The 19,082-nt window shown below is 45.9% G+C and overlaps 1 protein-coding gene across 1 annotated transcript in view; it reads left to right on the forward strand.

Annotated features, from left to right (window-relative positions):
• Window positions 1–3,807: 3,807 nt before the first annotated feature.
• LOC139242654 (abl interactor 2-like) overlaps window positions 3,808–19,082 on the forward strand; it is a gene marked incomplete at its 5' end in the record, with an annotated part of 58,168 nt that continues 42,893 nt past the window's right edge. The window contains one exon of the mRNA XM_070870457.1: window positions 3,808–3,984. Within this exon, the coding sequence (XP_070726558.1) occupies window positions 3,808–3,984 (177 nt within the window). The remainder of the gene's footprint in view (window positions 3,985–19,082) is intronic.

Here is a 19,082-nt window from a genome sequence, read left to right on the forward strand (position 1 = left end):
TTTTGTTCTTCAGTTCAACCCATATGGCCTCATTTGATGACCCCTCTAACATATCATCCCTTCTCACAGCTGTAATTGGTATTTTAATCAATACTGCAACCCCCTCCTTTTTTATCTCCCTCTCTCATCTGAAAACCCTGTAACCAGGAATGTTGAGCTGCCATTCCTGCCCTCCTTTCAGCCATGTCTCAGTAATAGCTATTCACGCGCCCCCCTCAGAAGGTCCTGCAACTGTTCAGAGACATCCTTGACCCTGGCACCAGGAAGGTAACATACCATCCTGAAGTTACGTCTGCGGCAGCAGAAACTCTTGTCTGTTCCCCTAACTATTGAATCCTCTACCACTATTGCTCTTGCACTCTTCTTCCTCCCCACCCCCGTGCAGCTAAGTCACCCATGATGCCGTGGACTTGGCTCTGGCTGCACTCCATAGAGGAACCATCGCCCTAGTCAGTATCCAGAACTGAATACCGGTTAGTGAGCGAGATGCACTCTGGACTCCTGCCCTACCTGCTAAGTTCTCATTGTCTGTCTGGCGGTCACCCATTCCCTCTCTGCCTTCACACTCTTAAGCTGAGGGGTGACCACCTCCAGAAACATGCTATCCACGAAGTTCTCAGCCTCGCAGATGCACTGCAGTGACATCAGCTGTCACTCAAGCTCCGAAACCTGGAGCTTGAGCTGCTCTAGCTGGCGACATTTTCCGTACCCATAATCGTCTAGGCCACGAGAAGTGTCCAGGATTTCCTACATGGCACAGGATGTGCATTGCACGGCACTGAGCTGCCCTGCCATGCCTTTATTTATTAGATTATTGACTAAAGTTTTGAGCATACCCCTCCGCCCTAACTTAGAGCGATATTTGCATATCTTGCACCAGCCACCCTGTCAGCTCTCTGAGTGAGTATGCTGAATTTGTTGCAGTTTTGTCTTGTGCCCTTGTTGCTTTTAGGAGCGAGATTGACTGATCATGTCTACAGCTATGAGATTGGGCTAGCTTGGATGGCATGAGTTGGAGCTGAATTAATGCCCAGTGCTCCGAGGTAAAAGCAGCATTTTTAGCCCCTTGTCCCACCCACTTCCCTGGTTTGTCTCTTAGCATTATGGCATATGCTGCAGTTTTGAGTAATCCCTGCAATTGGCATCAATCCCCTGTCGCCTTGATACCATCTGCATGATCTGTAGTAGATTCTGGATAAAATCCTGGGACGAGGCAGCAGTCTTGGGCTTTTTTTGGTGCACGGTCCTGATACTTTAAAATTCACAATATAACCAGCCAATCATCTGGTAGCATTGCTTCCACCCGGTTACAGAGCCAGGACCTTGACTCACAGTGATCACTTGTCAACTGAGGTGAGAGTGGCAATTTTTTGGAATCGTGCAGCCCATTGTGCCTGTGTTGGCTCTTTGAAAGAGCTACCCAATTAATCTCACTCCCCTGCTTTCCCCATAGCCTGGTAATTTTTTCCTTTCCAAGTATATATCCAATTCCATTTTGAAAGATCATCATAACTGGCTGCGAAAAATAAATTCTGCTTGTCTTTAGAAAACTGGAAGTGTTAATATTTAGAAAGCCTTTGATCTCCTAGTTCCACAATTTTTGGTGCACTTGATCAATTGAACAAAAGTAGTCAAAGAAAGAGTGGGGCCGATTCGGGACCAAAAAGGAGCTCTTTTTGTAGAGACAGAGGGCATGACGAGGTACAAAATGAGAACTTTGCATCTGTCTACACTACAGAAGAGTTATAGTATAGTTGTAGTATTAGGCAGTCCTTTGTATCGAGGATGACCCGCTTCCACATCAAAAAGGGATCTGAGTTCACAGGTGTTTCAACGAGGGACCTGATATTCCAGGTCCTGAACTACATATTGAAGGAAGGGTGGATAATGCCTATGCATGGATTCTTTTAACGTGGAGTGGTTGTTGCACACCAGCCACCACATGGGCTTGACAGAGCTAGGTCTTGATCCAGTGGCAAGGATTAACCAAGACAACTGGAGACCAAGCTCTGCTGCACCGACCTAGTGTGCACACGTAATACTCCTGTCCATAGATCACAGTGTGGGCTGGTCCGTGCTGCTCCATGGCCCTCGCTTCTTCTGGGCCCCAAACTCACGCCTCTCCTGGGCCTCTATCATGTCAGCCCTGGGCCGATCTTTCCGTCACGATTTCTCGCTGCTCCCCTGCCCTGACCTCGCCGCTCCTCTGCTGTACCTGGACCCCGCTGATGATCCAGCCCATGCTCCAATCAGCGACCTGGATTTTGGTGACATCAATCCAGTCACCTTCCTCGAAGCCGTCGCCCTCCTGGACTGGCTCGCACTCCTCCCTTTATCCCAGACTTGCCACTGGTGTTTCCTCGCAGGTCGGGGCCGCTGAGCTCCTTCCTTTATCCCCGACCTGCCGCTGGTGTTTCCTCGCAGGTCAGGGGCCTGCGACCCGGGGTATAATAAAAGAAGAGGATGGTGCCAATGTCACACTAGAGGAGGAGGTACGAGAGAAGTTAGCTTGGATAAAAGTACATAAAGAGGAGGTACATCCTCGGTTGCTGAGTGAAGTAAGGGTGGAAATAGCAGAGGCTCTGGATATGGGAGGAGTACCAGAGGACTGGAGGATTGTAAATGTTACCCCCCTGTTCAAAAAAAGGGGCGAGAGATAAACCTGGTAACTATCAGGGAAACTTTGAGACCATAATCTGGGTCAAAATTAATTGATGCTTGGAAAGATGGGTTGATAAATGACAGCCAGCACAAATTTGTTAAATACAAATTTTGTCTGCCAAACTTGATTGAGTTCTTTGATGAAGTAACGGAGAGGGTTGATGAGGTTCGTGTGTTGTGTATGTTAACTTTGAAAAGGCGTTTGATAAATATTAATAATAGACTTGTTAGCAAAATTGACCCCTTGGGATTAAAGGGACAGTGGCAGCAGGGATACGAAACTGGCTAAGAGACAAAAAGAAGTCTGAACGGTTGTTTCAGACTGGAGGGAAATGTACAGTAGTAGGACACGGGTGTCGGTATTAGGACCATTGCTCTTTTTGATTTATATTAATGAGCTGGATTTGGGTATACAGGGTAAGTTTGCAGATTACACAAAACTCAAATGTATTAAACAGTGAGGAGGATAGTAACTGACTTCAAGAGGACATATATAGACTAGTGAAATGGACAGACACATGGCAGATGCAATTTAACATAGAGGAATGTGAAGTGATGCATTTTGGTAGGAAAAATGAGGAGAGGTGATATAAAGTAAATGGTACAATTTTAAAAGGGGTGCAGGAACAGAGACACCTGGGGTGTATGTACACAAATCTTTGAAGTTGGTAGGACAAGTTGGGAAGGTTGTTAAAAAAGGAAAAAAATTGCAGGGATGGGCAGTGGGTGGGGGAGAACAGAGAAGTGGGACTACTTGGACAGCTCTTTCAAAGAGCCGGCACAGGCATGATGAGCCAAATGGCATCCTTCTGTGCTGTATCATTCTATAAATTACCTACTGTGCGTTATTGATTTCAAACTGCCTCCATGTGGCTATTAGCCTTGTGTTAATAACCACCAACTCCCCATTGGTATTGTGACCCGCCCCCTGCTGCCCATTGGTCGAGCTGTGCAATTTGTCCCCGGCTGCCCATTGACATGGTGTCACCAGCCTTAGATGCCAATTGACTTAGCTGTGTCATCCTCTCCAGCCCATTGGTAGGGCTGTGTACTCCCCTCACTGGTGCTGTGTGACTTGTGCCCATTATTCTATATCCTGTATGAACTTTTGCCACTGCTTTGACTGAATCAACATTCCCTTTTCAGACTGTGGACATTCACAAGGAAAAGGTTGCCAGAAGAGAGATTGGTATCTTGACAACCAACAAGAACACCTCTAGGACTCATAAAATCATCGCCCCGTCCAATCCTGAGAGGCCTGTCAGGTACATCAGGAAGCCCATCGATTACGCCATCTTGGATGACATCGGTCATGGAGTGAAGGTAGGCTTTGTAGGACTGGGAACTTGTAACAGAGCTCTGAGCTGGAGGTGGAGTTACAGGAGCTGCTCGAGTAGAGATTAATAAAATGTTGCATTGTGGCAGGACCAGTATATCGGAGCAGTCGCTGACAAATGCTATAGAACTAGAACTAACTGAAAAGGGCAAATTGGAAATGGTTTGAAGTACATTCTTTTAAAATAGGCGTCTCATTGAAGAGAATTTTTTGACTCATAGGCACAAAAAGCCCATTCCCCACTGACTGGAACATTAACAGTGTGAGATTTTTGAGTTGTCCAGTAAGTGATGCTTTTAATCTCATCATTAGCACAATGTCCTAAAGGAAGAGCTAATTAATTGGACCTGGTATTCTGTTCTAATATACCACCGCTCATAATGTTCCATTAAAGCCACCTCACGGCAGCCATTAGCTATTAGAGATGGCTACATCTGCTGACATGTATAGATTGGTATATTGAAGTGCTTTTGTAAAGATATATACCAGGAGCAAAATGCTGACAGAGACACCCAAGCGCTGCTCTCCATGTTTCAATTGACCCATGTTGGTGCCAGTTGTAGAAAGCCCCATGTTTCACACTGCCTACGGCATCAATACTTGGAGCCCCTTCCTTAATATTTAGGGTGTGCCATCGACAGTGGGAGATTGGAAACCACAGATTTGGCTGTATTAAGGTACACAGGTTAGAAGGGACATAACCCTCATAGATTGTTGGGACCCAGGTTCAATCCCCGATCTGTGCTGAGTCAGCTGATGTCCTCCAGGATGTTGGGAACCCTGTGTTACTGAAAGGGGGGAAAAAATGAGCCAGTGTTCCTGCTCTTGATCCGTATCCAGTGACCACTGCCGGGTAGTACGTGTGTGTGTAGACTTCAGGTGAGGACTAAAGTGGACTCGGCAACAATGCCCCCATGGTCAGATATCTTGCTGGCACTGATTCACATGTCAAGAGCAGCCAATTAGGTGGAAGGCGCCTGGTTGCCTGTAGAAGTGTACTCAAGCAAGCGTCTTCAGGAGATGAGGGTTAAAATTAGAGGGGCAAATCAGGAGAGTGACATAGAAACATTGAAGACACAATAGGGTAGGTACAGAGAAACTATTTCCTCTGGCAGGGTATCCAGAGAGAGAGGGCACAATCTTAAAATTAGAGCTAGGCCATTTAGGAATTAAATCAGGAAGCACTTTTTGACACAAAACATAGTGGAAATGTCGAATTCTCTCCCCCAAAAGGCTGAGGATGCTGGGTCAACTTCAATTTTCAAAACTGAAATCATAGATTTTTGTTAGGTGAGGGTATCGAGTGATGTGGCACAAACGCAGGTAAATGGAGCTGATGTACAGATCAGCCATGATCTAGGAGAGGAGGTGTGAGGAGCTGCATCACCTATTCCTATGTTCCTATGAGCCAGTACGCTCTTGTGGGAGGAGGAAATATGTGATACTACAATTAGAGTTTCACTGTGCTGTCTTTGCAGCAGATTAACTGGGCAGAGTTTGGAGAGTTGAGCTAGAATTGTGCTGAAATTGAGTCTGATGCTGGAATTCGTGGCTCTCTCTAAATGGCTTGTGAGATAGTGACCTGGCCTGAACGAGGGATAATGAACTGAGAGTTGGAGCTTCTCCGTCAGGTTAGTAGGAAGATTTTAGTGAGATCTGCACCACTACCTGTGGGATGTAGAGACAATGGGCCAGGAAGGCAGGGATTTTGCAGTAAGATCTTAACTTGTGACAATCCTGTTGCCTATCCAGATCTTGGGAAGCTGATAAACAGCAACTTGCACTTGTATATCACCTTTAATGTAGCAAAATGTCCCAAGGCACTTCACAAGAGCATTATCAAACAAAATTTGATACCGACCCACATAAAAAGATATTAGGACAATTGACGAAACTTGGTCAAAGAGGTCAGTTTTATGGAGGAGAGAGGTTTAGGGAGGTAATTCCTGAGCTTGGGTCCTAGCAGCTGAAGGCACGACCTCCAATGGTGGAGTGATTAAAATCGGGGAAGCGCGAGAGGCCAGAATTGGAGGAATGCAGAGATCTCGGAGGGTTGTGAGGCTGGAGATGGTTACAGAGATACAGAGGGGTGAGGCCATGGAGGAATTTTGAAAAGAAGGATGAGAATGTTAATATTGAGGAGTTGCTGGACCAGGAGGCGATGGGTGAATGGGACTTGATATGAGTTAGGATATGGGCAGCAGAGATTTGGATGAGCTCAAATTTATGGAGGGTGAAAGATGGAGGCAGGCCATGAGAGCATTGAAATAGTCATCTGGAGGGAACAAAGGCATGGATGAGGGTTCAGGAGCAGATGGGCAGAGGCGGGTGGTGTTACGGATGTGGAAGTAGGCGGTCTTAGTGAAGGAGCGGATATGTGGTCGGAAGCTCATCCCGAAGTCAAATAGGGTATGAGAACAGTCTGGTTCCGCCTCAGACATTTACCAGGGATGGAATCGGTAGCTGGGGAATGGAGTCTTTCCAATATTTATTTGGAGGACATTTCTGCTCATCCAATATTGGGTGTCAGACAAGCAGCGTGAAAAATCAGACAGTGAAGGGTTTCGGAAAAGTAGCGCTGGGTGTCGTTGGCGAATGGAGATTCTGGAGGTAACAGTGTGGGAGTGCGAGAGAAGCCATTGCATGGTATTCTCTGACTATGACTGGATAGATAAGAATGGAACCAGGCGAGTGATGTCCTGCCCAGCTGGATGATGGAGGAGAGGCATTGGAGGAGGATGGTGCAGTTAACTGTGTCAAAGGCAGCAGACAAGTTGAGACGGTAATGGAGGGATTTTTACCTTGGTCAGTCACACAGGATGACATTTGTCCCTTTAAGAGCTGTTTCACTGCTGAGGTAGGGGCGGCAACCTGATTGGAGGATTCAAGCTTGGAGCTGTAGGAAAGAAGGGCACGGATTTGAGAGGCGACAACACGTTCGAGGACTTTGCAGAGGAAGGAGAGGTTGGTGATGGGGCAATAGTTGGCAAGGACCGAGGAATCAAGGGTGGTTTTTTTGAGGAGGGAGATAATGACAAAACAGTGCCCAGGTCCCCCGATGGTCCCACCACCCACAGTAGTGCAAAACTGTACAAGGGCCCAGGTTCTATTCTGGTCTGTGCTGAATTAACAGCTCACAGCCAGGGCCACAACCCCTCAGGCTAGGGGAGGTACAATCATCCAAGTGTCCTGTTCCTCATCGCTGCTCAGTGGCCCCCTGTGGGAAGTGCACGTGTAGACATAAGGTCCGGATATAAAAGGGGTCGGAGGGTCTAGTAAGGAGGAGGAACTGAGGGAAATCCTTATTAATCAGGAAATTGTGTTGGGGAAATTGATGGGATTGAAGGCCGATAAATCCCCAGGGCCTGATGGACTGCATCCCAGAGTACTTAAGGAGGTGGCCTTGGAAATAGTGGATGCATTGACAGTCATTTTCCAACATTCCATTGACTCTGGATCAGTTCCTATGGAGTGGAGGGTAGCCAATGTAACCCCACTTTTTAAAAAAGGAGGGAGAGAGATAACGGAATTATAGACCGGTCAGCCTGACATCGGTAGTGGGTAAAATGATGGAATCAATTATTAAGGATGTCATAGCAGCGCATTTGGAAAGAGGTGACGTGATAGGTCCAAGTCAGCATGGATTTGTGAAAGGGAAATCATGCTTGACAAATCTTCTGGAATTTTTTGAGGATGTTTCCAGTAGAGTGGACAAGGGAGAACCAGTTGATGTGGTATATTTGGACTTTCAGAAGGCTTTCGACAAGGTCCCACACAAAAGATTAATGTGCAAAGTTAAAGCACATGGGATTGGGGGTAGTGTGCTGACATGGATTGAGAACTGGTTGTCAGACAGGAAGCAAAGAGTAGGAGTAAATGGGGACTTTTCAGAATGGCAGGCAGTGACTAGTGGGGTACCGCAAGGTTCTGTGCTAGGGCCCCAGCTGTTTACACTGTACATTAATGATTTAGACGAGGGGATTAAATGTAGTATCTCCAAATTTGCGGATGACACTAAGTTGGGTGGCAGTGTGAGCTGCGAGGAGGATGCTATGAGGCTGCAGAGCGACTTGGATAGGTTAGGTGAGTGGGCAAATGCATGGCATATGAAGTATAATGTGGATAAATGTGAGGTTATCCACTTTGGTGGTAAAAACAGAGAGACAGACTATTATCTGAATGGTGACAGATTAGGAAAAGGGGAGGTGCAAAGAGACCTGGGTGTCATGGTACATCAGTCATTGAAGGTTGGCATGCAGGTACAGCAGACGGTTAAGAAAGCAAATGGCATGTTGGCCTTCATAGCGAGGGGATTTGAGTACAGGGGCAGGGAGGTGTTGCTACAGTTGTACAGAGCCTTGGTGAGGCCACACCTGGAGTATTGTGTACAGTTTTGGTCTCCTAACCTGAGGAAGGACATTCTTGCTATTGAGGGAGTGCAGCGAAGGTTCACCAGACTGATTCCCGGGATGGCGGGACTGACCTATCAAGAAAGACTGGATCAACTGGGCTTGTATTCACTGGAGTTCAGAAGAATGAGAGGGGACCTCATAGAAACATTTAAAATTCTGACGGGGTTAGACAGGTTAGATGCAGGAAGAATGTTCCCAATGTTGGGGAAGTCCAGAACCAGGGGACACAGTCTAAGGATAAGGGGTAAGCCATTTAGGACCGAGATGAGGAGGAATTTCTTCACCCAGAGAGTGGTGAACCTGTGGAATTCTCTACCACAGAAAGTTGTTGAGGCCAATTCACTAAATATATTCAAAAAGGAGTTAGATGAAGTCCTTACTACTAGGGGGATCAAGGGGTATGGCGAGAAAGCAGGAATGGGGTACTGAAGTTGCATGTTCAGCCATGAACTCATTGAATGGCGGTGCAGGCTAGAAGGGCCGAATGGCCTACTCCTGCACCTATTTTCTATGTTTCTATGTTTCTAGGACAGGGTTGGATTAGCTGGTGCTGCCCTTCACTGTCAGAGTCTGTTCACGCTCAGTGCCCAGGTTCACGAATGGCTACTTGGATGCGGTACTGGAGTCAGGGAACTGGGGTGGCCGCTTACTCAGTCTGGCTCAGTTCTTGTGGAGCACAAATCCTGTGTCAAGACTTTGAAACAATTTCAATGAAAATTGGACACTGCATCAAAGTAGCATCTTGTCTGCATTTGAACATGTAGGATAAAATTCCTGTGTTGCTGACAACGAAACACCATTGAAGAAATCGCTATTAAAATACTGACTCAAAAAACAGCTTTTCATCTTGTCACCTCTGTGGATAACAGTGAAATATATTCATTAAATGGTTGTGGATTCCAGTCTCGGGAAATGACCCTGTGACCTCTCACTGTGAGCTTCTTGCTGGTTCCTGTTCTCAAAAGATGGAGATACTACTTTATCTGTCATTCTCCTGGGATCTCGTGATTACTGCTTATCCTGGTGGTGAGTGCCACCTACTGGTGCATTTCTATAATTGCTGATTACAGTGAAGTAAAGCTAAATGGGATAATCATCCTGAACTGAAGTAGAATTTAGATAGGGCACAGAGTTACTAAGCATCTTCTGTTGGTGCTGCAGAGCCCTGTGCCATCTCCAAGCTCTCTGGTACAGCATTCAATAAAATGGCAGCTGGTTTACAAACCCTGTGAAAGACTTTTGCTTTTATCTGCCTTACTGTAGAGTTTTACATAGCCAAGGTCTGAAATTCATGATATTAATCAAATGGCCCTGAACTATCCTGGCTTTGTTAAAACAAGCCCTGCTTCCCTCAATCTCACCTACCCACTTTCCCCAGTGGGAGGATACACACACCAACATCAGTGTTCTCGATCAGGCTAACATCCCCAGCATCGAAGCACTGACCTCAGTCGACCAGCTCTGTTGGGCGGGCCACATCTTCCACGTGCCTGACACAAGACTCTCAAAGCAAACGCCCTACACGGCAAGCGAGCCCCAGGTGGGCAGAGGAAACGTTTCAAGGACACCCTCAAATCCTCCTTGATAAAGTGCAACATCCCCACTGACACCTGGAAATCCCTGTCCCAAGACCGCCCTAAGTAGAGGAAGAGCATACGGAAGGGCGCTGAGCACCTCGAGTCTCGTCGCTGAGAGCATGCAGAAACCAAACGCAGACAGCAGAAGGAGCGTGCGGCAAACCAGACTTCCCACCCACCCTTTCCTTCAACTACTGTCTCTGCCACCTGTGACAGCGACTGTAATTCACGTATTGGACTGTACAGTAACCTGAGAACTCACTTTTAGAGTGGAAGCAAGTCTTCCTCGATTTCGAGGGACTGCCTATGATGATGATGGTTTGAAAACCTACCCACCATTTCATTACATGCCTCAATCCCAACTATTCATCTTCTCACCATATACATTAATCCCACATACCCACCCTCTCACCATAAATCTCTACCTCCATCTACCAACTGTCTCAACATATTCTTCAATCCCACCTCACTATATCCCTCAACCCCAACTACCCACTTTCTTACCATATCCTTCAACCCCACCTTCTCAACATATCCCTCCGTCTCACCTTCTCACCATATCCCTTAACTCGCTCCTATTCGCTTTCTCTCCACACGCCTTCCCCGGTCTGGTACAGGGCTGTGTTCCTCCCGCTACTGAATATTTTACCAGCTGAGACCTTGATTGAGCCCCTCTTCAGTCCTCTCCTGGTGCTATCTTTAACAAGCTACTGGTATGAATGCTGCAGCATTCTTTTGTGTTGAGAGTTTATCTAAACAGTGACCAACATAAGGATGATACAGACCTTAAAGGAGTGTAGGGGGGAGGAGAAGCAATCATTAGAAGATACAGATGTCAAGACACTCTGGGGCCGAAATTCATCACCTTACCGCCCACTGCCGCCGACATTGCTCTTCTTGATCCGTCCAGTGCCACTTTCGAGGTGACCTGGAGCGGGCGGGAGGAGAGAGCCGCCGGGAACCTCCCGCCCACCGAGCTCCCAGATTCCTGCGGGCGGGAGGCAGCGGCAGAACGGGGGTGGACTGCTGGCTGGAGGCTGGTCTGTCTCCGACAGTAAGTAGGAAGAACCTGAAAAAAAGGTAAGTGAGCATTTAAAAAAAAAAAAATTCAACAGAGACTTAACTGCATGGAGTCCCCTGGAGGTCTTCCGCTAGTTTGTTTATTTTTTATTTTTTATTGGTGATTTTTTTCCCCCCAACTTTTCGACCCTCCGTGGGCCCGACTCCATCCTCGGCGACACTTGGGCACCTCTGCCGCCGAGAATGAGACCTGCTGCCCAGATTGGCAGCGTGCGTCATCCATTTGCCGCTCACCGACCTTCAAGGGACCTCGGCCATGAGTAACTCGTCCAAAGTTCCGTCCGGTACCTCGGTGGCCATCGGCGGCACTTGGGCGGGCAGAGGCCTTGATGAAAATCGCCTCTCTGTTTTTTGTCAATTTTCTCCTTCTTCTCGCAAAGGTGCTGAACCTTGGGGTACAGTCCACAGGCAAATGGTTATTCTTGATGTGGCAGCCTAGATAGGAAGTTTCAGGCTGTTTGACTAACACTGTTGAAATTGGTTCAGTTCTCACCAGATGTACTCACACGGACTTTCTATGTGTGGCTGCTGGGTACTGATCAACTCAGGAAGCCAGGTCAATTTTTGTTCTCTTCGCTACTTCAGGAGAGCTGAGGCCAGTTACCTGTCCCAACAGTCTGCCGGCTTAAGAGCAGTTAACCTCGCACCACCCAGGAATCAAATGCTGGCACTGTCCAGTCTGTATGGCCCATATGAACCACCACACCTCTGGGGAGAGCTTCCAAATTTGGCTGGGGGTTCTGCCTTAGGTTCAGGGAATTTAAAGGTACACAGTGTTCAAGTAAATCTATCCTTTTTCTGTTTCCAGCTGCAAAAAGTTTATTTCTCTCTTTCCTCCCTCCCAAATAATTTTAAATATTTGCATAATATGTATTGTAATCATACGATACAGAATGGGACAGTGACCCTTGCAACAAACAGCATCGGGAAGATTGTGCGGTTGAGTGTCTGGATTGAAGCCGTCCACACTCCCCCTCCTACCCCTGAAGAACAGAGCAGAGAATTTGAACAGTGCGCACTGTCAAGCTGCACAGTGGCTGGTTAGGGATCTGCACCCACTGAATTGGAGAGCTGAGATCAGAAAACTAAGAATTTAACATTGGTGATGATTGAATCACTTCTGCGCAGGTTTCCAGCCAAAGTTTAATCGCAGCATGGTCAAAGGTTTCTTCATTTGGTGGTCAAAGCAGCTGGTACTTGATGTCTTCTAAAAGGGAAATCATGTTGACAAATTTGCTGGAGTTCTTTGAGGATGTAACGAGCAGGGTGGATAAGGGGGAACCAGTGGATGTGGTGTATTTGGATTTCCAGAAGGCATTCGATAAGGTGCCACATAAGAGGTTACTGCACAAGATAAAAGCTCATGGGGTTGGAGATAATATATTAGCATGGATAGAGGATTGGCTAACTAACAGAAAACAGAGAGTCAGGATAAATGGGTAATTTTCCGGTTGGCAAACAGTGACTCGTGGGATGCTGCAGGGATCAGTGCTGGGTCCTCAACTATTTACAATCTATATTAATGACTTGGATGAAGGGACCAAGTGTAATGTAACCAAGTTTGCTGATGATACAAAGATGGGTGGGAAAGCAAATTGTGAGGAGGACACAAAAAATCTGCAAAGGGATGTAGACAGGCTAAGTGAGTGGGCAAAGATTTTGCAGATGGAGTACTATGTGGGAAAATGTGAGGTTATCCACGTTGGCAGAAAAAATTGAAAAGCAAATTATAATTTAAATGGAGAAAAATTGCAAAGTGCTTCAGTACAGAGGGACCTGGGGGTCCTTGTGCATAAAACACAAAAAGTTAGTATGCAAGTACAGCAAGTAGTCAGGAAGGCAAATGGAATGTTGGCCCTTATTGCAAGGGGGTTGGAGTATAAAAGCAGAGAAGTCCTGCTACCACTGTGCAGGGTTATTGGTAAGGCCACACCTGGAGTACTGCGTACAGTTTTGGTCTCCGTATTTAAGGAAGGATATACTTGCATTGGAAGCTGTTCAGAGAAGGTTCACTAGGTTGATTCCGGAGATGAGGGGGTTGATTTATGAAGATAGGTTGAGTAGATTGGGCCTATACACATTGGAGTTCTGAAGAATGAGAGGTGATCTTATTGAAACATACAAGATAATGAGGGGGCTCAACAAAGTAGATGCAGAGAGGATATTTCCATTCATGGGGGAAACTAAAACTAGGGGACATAGTCTCAGAATACTGAGATGAGAAGACATTTCTTTTCTGAGGGTTGTAAATCTATGGAATTCTCTGCCCCAGAGAGCTGTAGAGGCTGGGTCATTGAATATATTTGAGGTGGAGACAGACAGATTTTTGAGCGATAAGGGAATAAAGGGTTATGGGGAGCGGGTAGGGAAGTGGAACTGAGTTCATGATCAGATCAGCCACGATCTGATTGAATGGCAGAGTAGGCTCGAGGGGCCGTATAGCCTACTCCTGCTCCTATTTCTTATGTTCTTAAAGGGCGGATCGTGCATTAATTCAGGCTGTGACCGTAACTCACATTCTGCTTCACGCTAACCGATTTGTAACGTGACTCAGTATCAGATGCTTTAACATTTATTTCTTTTATACTCCTATCCTGTGGTTTCGACTAACCTGTCAATGCTGTTTTTTTTTTCTTACTTCTTTCATTTGCTTCATTTATGCATTAAGTGGTTGCTTAGATTTAAGGTAAGAGATCTCTGCTTCTCCGCCATCCTATTGCTATGCTGAGGATATTACAAACTGGGTGGTTAAATGCTGTGGAGTTTATGTCCTTAAAAGGGAAGATTTACTGTCAAGCCTAAGGGTGTAGATGCACCCTTCACACTGATTTAGAACATTCCTGAAATTTGCAGACACCTGACCCTTTGTTTTAAAACCAAAGCCTCTGTCATAAAAGTAAGTGGCAGATTCCTACGAAGGGTGTGATCTATAATCCGGGGCTCACAGTATATACCCATTTATAAATCTAGGCACTGGGGAGACCAGACAATGGGTAACTTCGCTGGATGGGAGAACTTGGATATGTGTTGGAAGCAGCCCAGCAACAGTGACCCTGTGACCGAGTTCCACGTATTTGTAGGTTTGGTATGACTTTCTCATGGATATCTTCTTGCAGATTCTGATGGACCTCCCACGCATATACACGCGCGCACACTAGGAAGGGCCCTGCCCATGGATTGACCACACAATATCGCCTATCTCTGCCCCTAGCTCAGCCCATCTGCTGCTGAAACCCTCATCCATGCCTTTGTTATCTCCAGATTCTACTATTCAGTGATCTCCTGGATAGACTCCCATCCCCACACTCCATAAGCATAAGCTCATCCAAAACTCTGCTGCCTTTATCCTGTCCCACACCATCCCACTCACCCATTACCCCTATTCTCGCTGATGTACATTGGCTTTTGGTCCTCGACATGTCAAAATTAAAATTCTCATTTTGTTTAATTTCTCTCATTGCCTCGCCCCTCCCCATCTCTGTAACCTCTTGCATCCCAGAACTTCTCAAAATCCCCCCAAGCTTTCACTTCCTCTGACTCTTGTGCATCCCTCCATCCCTTTGACCTACCATTGGTGGCCGTGACTTCAGCCGTGTATTGCCCACGCTCTGGAATCCCCTCCCTAACTCAATCCACCTCTCCCACCCTCCTTTAAGACCCTTCTTAAAACCCACCTCTAACCCCTCCTAATATCTCCTATTGTGACTTAGCATTGATTTTTTTTTGTCTGATTACTCTCCTGTAAAGTGTTTTGGGTCATTTTTCTCCTCTGTAAATTAACTTTTGAGCTGAGTTCAATATTGCTACAAAGGATTTTGTCTAAGAGAGTAACTTTCAGAGCTAGAATAGACCATTCAGCCCAACAACCTTGCACCATTGAGAGACCATGTCTGATTATTCTATCATGGACTGCCCCTCAGTTAACGTTTCGGGTCGATGACCCTTCGTCAGACCCAAAACGTTAACTCTGCTTTCTCTCCACAGATGCTGCCTCACAAGCATTTTCTGTTTTAATTCCAGCATCCACAGTATTTTGCTCTTGTGTACTATTATTTAATCGTGGACAGACCCCCCACTCCCTCCCAATTAATCCCACTCCATCAATAGACCCTGTCCGATTATTCTATCATGAATTGTCTCTCTCTCTCTCCTGAACTCTTCCCCCCTCCCCCAATTAATCCCACTCCCCCAATTAGCCCCACTCCATCGAGAGACCATATCCGATTATTCTATCATGGACTGCCCCTCTCCCTTCTTACCTCTCCTCCTCCCCAAATTAACCGCAATCCATCGAGAGACCATGTCGGATTATTCTATAGGGTTCCTGATCTCCCTGCGCCACCTGTTGATTCAAGATCATTCCTTCCCTCCATGAAAAATAAACAAGCAGCGCTCTTAATGTCTCTCAACCTCCACGGATATAGATCCAGCTCCTTTTAAAGGTGTCAATAGACTGTGGATCAGCACCTGTTTATGCGAGTTGGATCGGCAAGAGAAAATTACAATGATGATAAGAACAACCTGATCATAAACGAGCACGTTAGGGAAAGTCTACAGTCAGGAGCATGAGGTGAGGCCTGCTGGCATTGTGGTTTGTCTCCTCTCTGCCTCTCCCAGCAGCCCAATCAAGTACTCTGTTTGGGCCCATTTTGAGAATTGCTTCCATTCTATAAAGTACATTGCATTTTTTGCCAAAGAACAAAACCACACTAGACACAGCACCATCCTCAGCCAAATTGAACGTGGTAAATTGTTTTAACCATGCACTGTGTGCCCACGGTCTGGAATCCCCAGTGTCAGCTGAGTTGGCAGGAATTTATCTCCCTGGTATGTGATATCCTGTTTATTCTATATATGTAACTTTTTATTCCAAAATTAAGTCAAAGGTTGGACCTTTTCTGCATCATTTCTTGACTCATCTCACCTAGCTCGTTCTCAGGTATTTTGGATAGAAAGTATCAAATGAGTTTTGGGCAACATCAGTCCAGCTCCTAGTGAGCAGGGACCCACAGCACAAAACTGCTCCTAATTTGGCACTAAATTGGCAATCTCATTCAGAGGCTACAGGATCACTGATGTGGGAAACGTCAAAATATTACTCTGGTGCAAAAGGGAGCGTTCTATTGCATTTAGAGCTAAGGCACGTGGGAGTGTTTGATAGGGCAGTCTAGAGGGAGCTTTAACTAACCTGTACCACAGCACAGCATAGCACCAACCTCTGCCAAAATGAACTTGTTTTAACCATGCACTGTACCTGCCCTGGGAGTGTTTGATTGGACAGGAGCTTTACTCTGTATCTAACAACAATAACAACTTATATTTATATAGCGCCTTTAACGTAATAAAGCGTCCCATGGCGCTTCACAGCGTTAGTTTTAAAAAATAGATTTGAAACCGAGTTACATAAGGAAATATTAGGGCAGAAAATCAAAAGATTGGTCAAAGAGGAAGGTTTTAAGGAGCGTCTTAAAGGATGAAAGTAAAGTAGAGAGGTGGAGAGATTCAGGGAGGAAATTCCAGACCTTAGGACCTATGCAGCTGATGAAGGCATGGCCGCCAATAGTGGAATGATTAAAATCGGGGATGTTCAAGAGACCAGAATTGGCGGAGCATAGAGATCTTGGGGGATTGTATAGCTGTCGGAGATTAGATATAAGGAGTGGTGAGGCCATGGAGGGATTTGAAAATATGGATGTGAATAACCTGTGCTGTACCTGCCCTTGAAGTGATTGATGAAACGGTGTAAAGGGAGCTTTACCATGTACCTAACCTGTGCTGTGCCTGTCCTGGGAGTGTTTGATGCTGTCACCAGGGGCCTGAATTCCTCAGCACTAACATCCATCAACCTGAACAGCACAAAATGCACAAAGTAGTATTTAATGTGCTCCTGCATAAAATCTTTAGCGCAGCTGCATTAGCACAGCCCTGTCCCACTGTGCATGACTGTGAATGCAGCCAGTCTTGCCTTAAATGAAACCCAGCTACACCAACCTGGGTCAGGGGGAACGACTCTATTCTGAGACCAGATGAAGATTTCTGTGCTGTTGAGTACATCTGTACATGAGGTTGGGGTGTTCAAAGCAGTTATCATAGAATGGTTACAGCATGGATGCAGGCCATTTGGCTCGTCGAGCCCATGCCAATTCTCAGCTAGTCCCACTCCCCTGCCCTTTCCCCATAGCCCTAATTATCCAACTCCCTTTTGAAAGATAAAATTGAGCCTGCCTCCACCACCCTTTCAGGCATTGCATTCCAGATCTTAACTTTTTAATGCACCGAGTGTTTTTTTCTTGCGTCGCCTTTGGTTCTTTTGTCAATCACCTTAAATCTGTGTCCTCTGGTTCTCAACCCGTCTGCCAATGGGAACAGTTTCTCTTTATCTATTCTGTCCAGACCCCTCATGGTTTTGAACACTGCTATCAAATCTCTCCTCAATCTTCTCTGCTCCAAGGAGAACAACCCCAGCTTCTCCAGTCTATCAAAGTAACTGAAGTCTCTCATTCCTGGAATCATTCTCTTATATCTTTTTTGCACCTTCTTTAAGGCCTTCACGTTCTTCCTAAAGTGTGGTGCCCAGAATTGGATACAATACTTCATTCAGAGCCGAACTCGTAATTTATATAGGTTCATCATAATTTCCATACTTTTGTACTCTTATGGGGCCAAGTTTCGGCCTGAGTTGCTCCTGTTTTTTTGGAGCAACTGGTTTAGAATGGAGTATCTTAGAAATTGCAATTCTCGGCATTTAGTTTGCTCCAGTTCTAGTCAGTTAAAACAGTTTCAGTTTGGAACAGATTTTTTTTTTCAAAAGAGGGCGTGTCCGGCCACTTACGCCCGTTTTGAAAGTTTAGGCAGTGAAAACATACTCGAAACTAACTTAGAATGGAGTAAGTGTAGATTTTTGTACGCTCAGAAAAACCTTGTCGACACTTAGAAAATCAGGCGTAGGTTACAAATCAGGCGTAGGGAGTGGCGGGGGGGGGGAGGGGGTTTAAAGGGAAGTTTACAAACATTAAACACTTCACTATAGCGCGCATGTGCAGAGGTCCCGGCACTGTTTTCAGCGCAGGGACCTGGCTCTGCCCCCCCACAGCTCATGCTGTGCTGCGCCCAGCTCCAGAGGACTGCAGGGAGCCGGAGAATAGGTTAGTTTTTTTTAGGCGCACTTTGTGGCGCGAAAATGGCGCAGCCCGAAACTTGGGCTCATTATCTCTATTTATGAAGCCCAGGATTCCGTAAGCTTTCTCAACCTGCCCTGCCACCTTCAATAATTTATGCACACATACACCCAGATCTCTGTTTGTGCACCTGCTTTAGGATTGTACCATTTAGTTTATATGTCCTCTCATTCTTTCTACCAAAATGCATCACTTCACACTTTGCTGTGTTAAATTTTATCTGCCACATGTTTTCCCATTTCACCAGCCTGAAGTCGATCACTCTCCCCCTCACTGTTCACTATACTTCCAAGTTTTGTGTCATCTGCAGATTTTGAAATTGTGTCCTGTACACCCACGTCCAAATCATTAATATATATCAAGAAAAGCAGTGGTCCTAGAACCGACCCCTGAGGAACACCACTGTATACCTTCCGCCAGTCCGAAAAACCACTGTTCACCACTACTCTCCGTTTCCTGTCACTTGGCCAGTTTTGTATCCAGGCTGCCGCTGTTCCTTTTATTCCATGGGGCTTCAACTTTGCTGGAAAGCCTATTATGTGGCACTTTATCAAACGCCTTTTGGAAGTCCATGCACACTACATCAACCGCACTGCCCTCATCAACCCTCTCTGTTACCTCATCAAAAAAACTCAATCAAGTTGGTTAAACACTATTTGCCTTTAACAAATCTGTGTTGGCTTTCCTTAATTAATCCACCCATATCCAAGTGACTGTTAATTTTTAATTGGTTAGTTAATCTAAAAGTTAAAAACCATTATATTTCCATTAAGAAATGTAAATACTTAACTGATAGGATTTGCTTTGGAGAGCAGTGTGAGCTGGGTCATGAATATTG

This window comes from Pristiophorus japonicus, unplaced genomic scaffold, assembly GCF_044704955.1.
Source record: "Pristiophorus japonicus isolate sPriJap1 unplaced genomic scaffold, sPriJap1.hap1 HAP1_SCAFFOLD_1418, whole genome shotgun sequence".
NCBI lineage: Eukaryota > Metazoa > Chordata > Chondrichthyes > Pristiophoridae > Pristiophorus > Pristiophorus japonicus.